This window comes from Limulus polyphemus, unplaced genomic scaffold (genome assembly GCF_000517525.1).
Source record: "Limulus polyphemus unplaced genomic scaffold, Limulus_polyphemus-2.1.2 Scaffold2169, whole genome shotgun sequence".
Lineage (NCBI taxonomy): Eukaryota > Metazoa > Arthropoda > Merostomata > Xiphosura > Limulidae > Limulus > Limulus polyphemus.
In genome coordinates, this window is record NW_013667779.1 from 23,870 (window position 1) to 25,712 (window position 1,843).

General features: G+C 29.2%; 1 protein-coding gene across 2 annotated transcripts in view; it reads right to left on the reverse strand.

Moving 5' to 3' along the window:
• The window catches only part of LOC106466154 (troponin T-like), a 36,471-nt gene that overhangs the window by 13,792 nt on the left and 20,836 nt on the right, over positions 1-1,843 (reverse strand). For both annotated transcript variants that reach the window (XM_013926396.2, XM_013926397.2), the window contains 2 exons: positions 1,483-1,569; positions 472-648 (listed from right to left, as the gene is read on the reverse strand). In XM_013926396.2, coding sequence (XP_013781850.1) covers positions 472-648; positions 1,483-1,569 — 264 coding nt within the window. The remainder of the gene's footprint in view (positions 1-471; positions 649-1,482; positions 1,570-1,843) is intronic.

The following is a 1,843-nucleotide window of genomic DNA, read 5'->3' on the forward strand; positions in this document are numbered from 1 at the left end:
CACACACACACACATATATATATATATATGTGTGTGTGTGTGTATATCATTAATTTTATTTTCCAAACTCGCTTCACTTAAAAGTACCGTAAATAAACTAAACTAACAAATTAAACGCAATACTATTATATTTTTCAAAAATATACTTTTTTCTTTACTATCTTTTATTTTTCACTTTTCTCATTTTATTTAATATTTTGCAAAAGTAAACGTGAAGTAATACAAATGTGAAAAATTAATATTTTTAAAAAAAAATTGTTAAAGGTACCGTAGAGGCTAGCATTAAGAAGAAGAATAGAACGGATGAGAGGGGGGGGGGTGAGTTAGAAATAGTCACAGTTTTGGTCTGACAAGTGCCCTAGAGGTTGAAAGAAATATTTTAAAAAGTGCGATTAGTAAAAGTGGTAATTACGTTATTTAAAAAGTAATATTTATAAAACGTAATAAAAGTGTGTCTTGTGTTTAAATTACCTTATCGAAACCGGGATGGCCAAGGGCTGCAACAGAATCTTCCTTCTTTTGGATCACAAAGTTCCTCTTGATGGGTTCTTGCAGTTTTTGCATTGCTTCTTGCATCGCGTGTCTCTTCTTTTCAGCCTCTTCTAAACGCTTCCTTTTGGCTTCCGCTTCCTTTTGTTTCTTTTCCTCCTAATTAAAAAAAAAACATATTTTTGGAGTGGTACTTAGTTTTTGGTTGTTTTAAGAATATATATATATATATAGTATCTTAGTTATCAGATTCTCATTAATAAAATAACATAACTGTTTATAAAATATATACACGTGATTGTTTTCCTGTGTCACATTTTCCCCAGTGTAATTCACTGTTTATCAGGTAGCATTTGTTTGAAGTTAAATACAAAGCTACACCCGGTTTCTAGCGTTGTAAATCCGAAGACATTCCGCTGTACCACTGGTAGGCTTATCAGATAGTGATATAGTTAATGCACAGTTATAGTTCCACTGAAAATGCCTATTCTATGGGTTAAACAAATTTTAAATGGTTATAGTATTCTTTTAAGAAACCTAAGTATTATAACAAATTTCTTTATTTTATAAATATAGTATTTCTTACGAAACCTACATATTATAACAAAATATCATTTAATTGTTACAGTATTTGTTTTATATAAATACCTTTACTCTTATAAATCAAATGTTGAAATAATAAAATATAATAAATACATTTTACAGATACGACAAATTCAGGTTTTCAGTCACAATTACAAAATTAAGGAAATGCATATTCTTGAACGATGTTTCTTCGATTTTTTAAAAATTGCTTAATTTTCAAAATGCTTTATTGTGTAGATGATTATTTCAAAAATGACACATGTTAGTTGTTAGTTATCATAAAATACAGTTAGCCTGATAGAATGTAACTGGGTCTGCCTGGGTTAACATAAAATGAATGCAAAAAAAAATACACATGATGTCACGAAATTAAGGTAAGAGCCCTGTATATAGGGTTTTGTCACTTACCATCTCACGTAATCTAATCTCTTCCTGTCGCTTTTTCATTTCCATCATTTTTGCTTCTTGTTCCTTCCTTTGCGTTTTTCGTCTTGCCTGCAAAGCAAAGCAAAACAAATCGTAGTAAAAAATTTTAAAATATCGTGTCTGTTAACAATCGCTACTTTCGTTGGTTAAAGTTTATATCTAATCACTGATTTGTTTGCATGAAATATTATTCCTAAGAATATACTACTTTTGGATGTAGCAAGGAAATATTATTCCTAAGTATATACTACTTTTGGATGTAAGAAGGGAATATTATTCCTAAGTATATACTACTTTTGGATGTAATAAGGAAATATTATTCCTAAGTATATATTACTTTTGG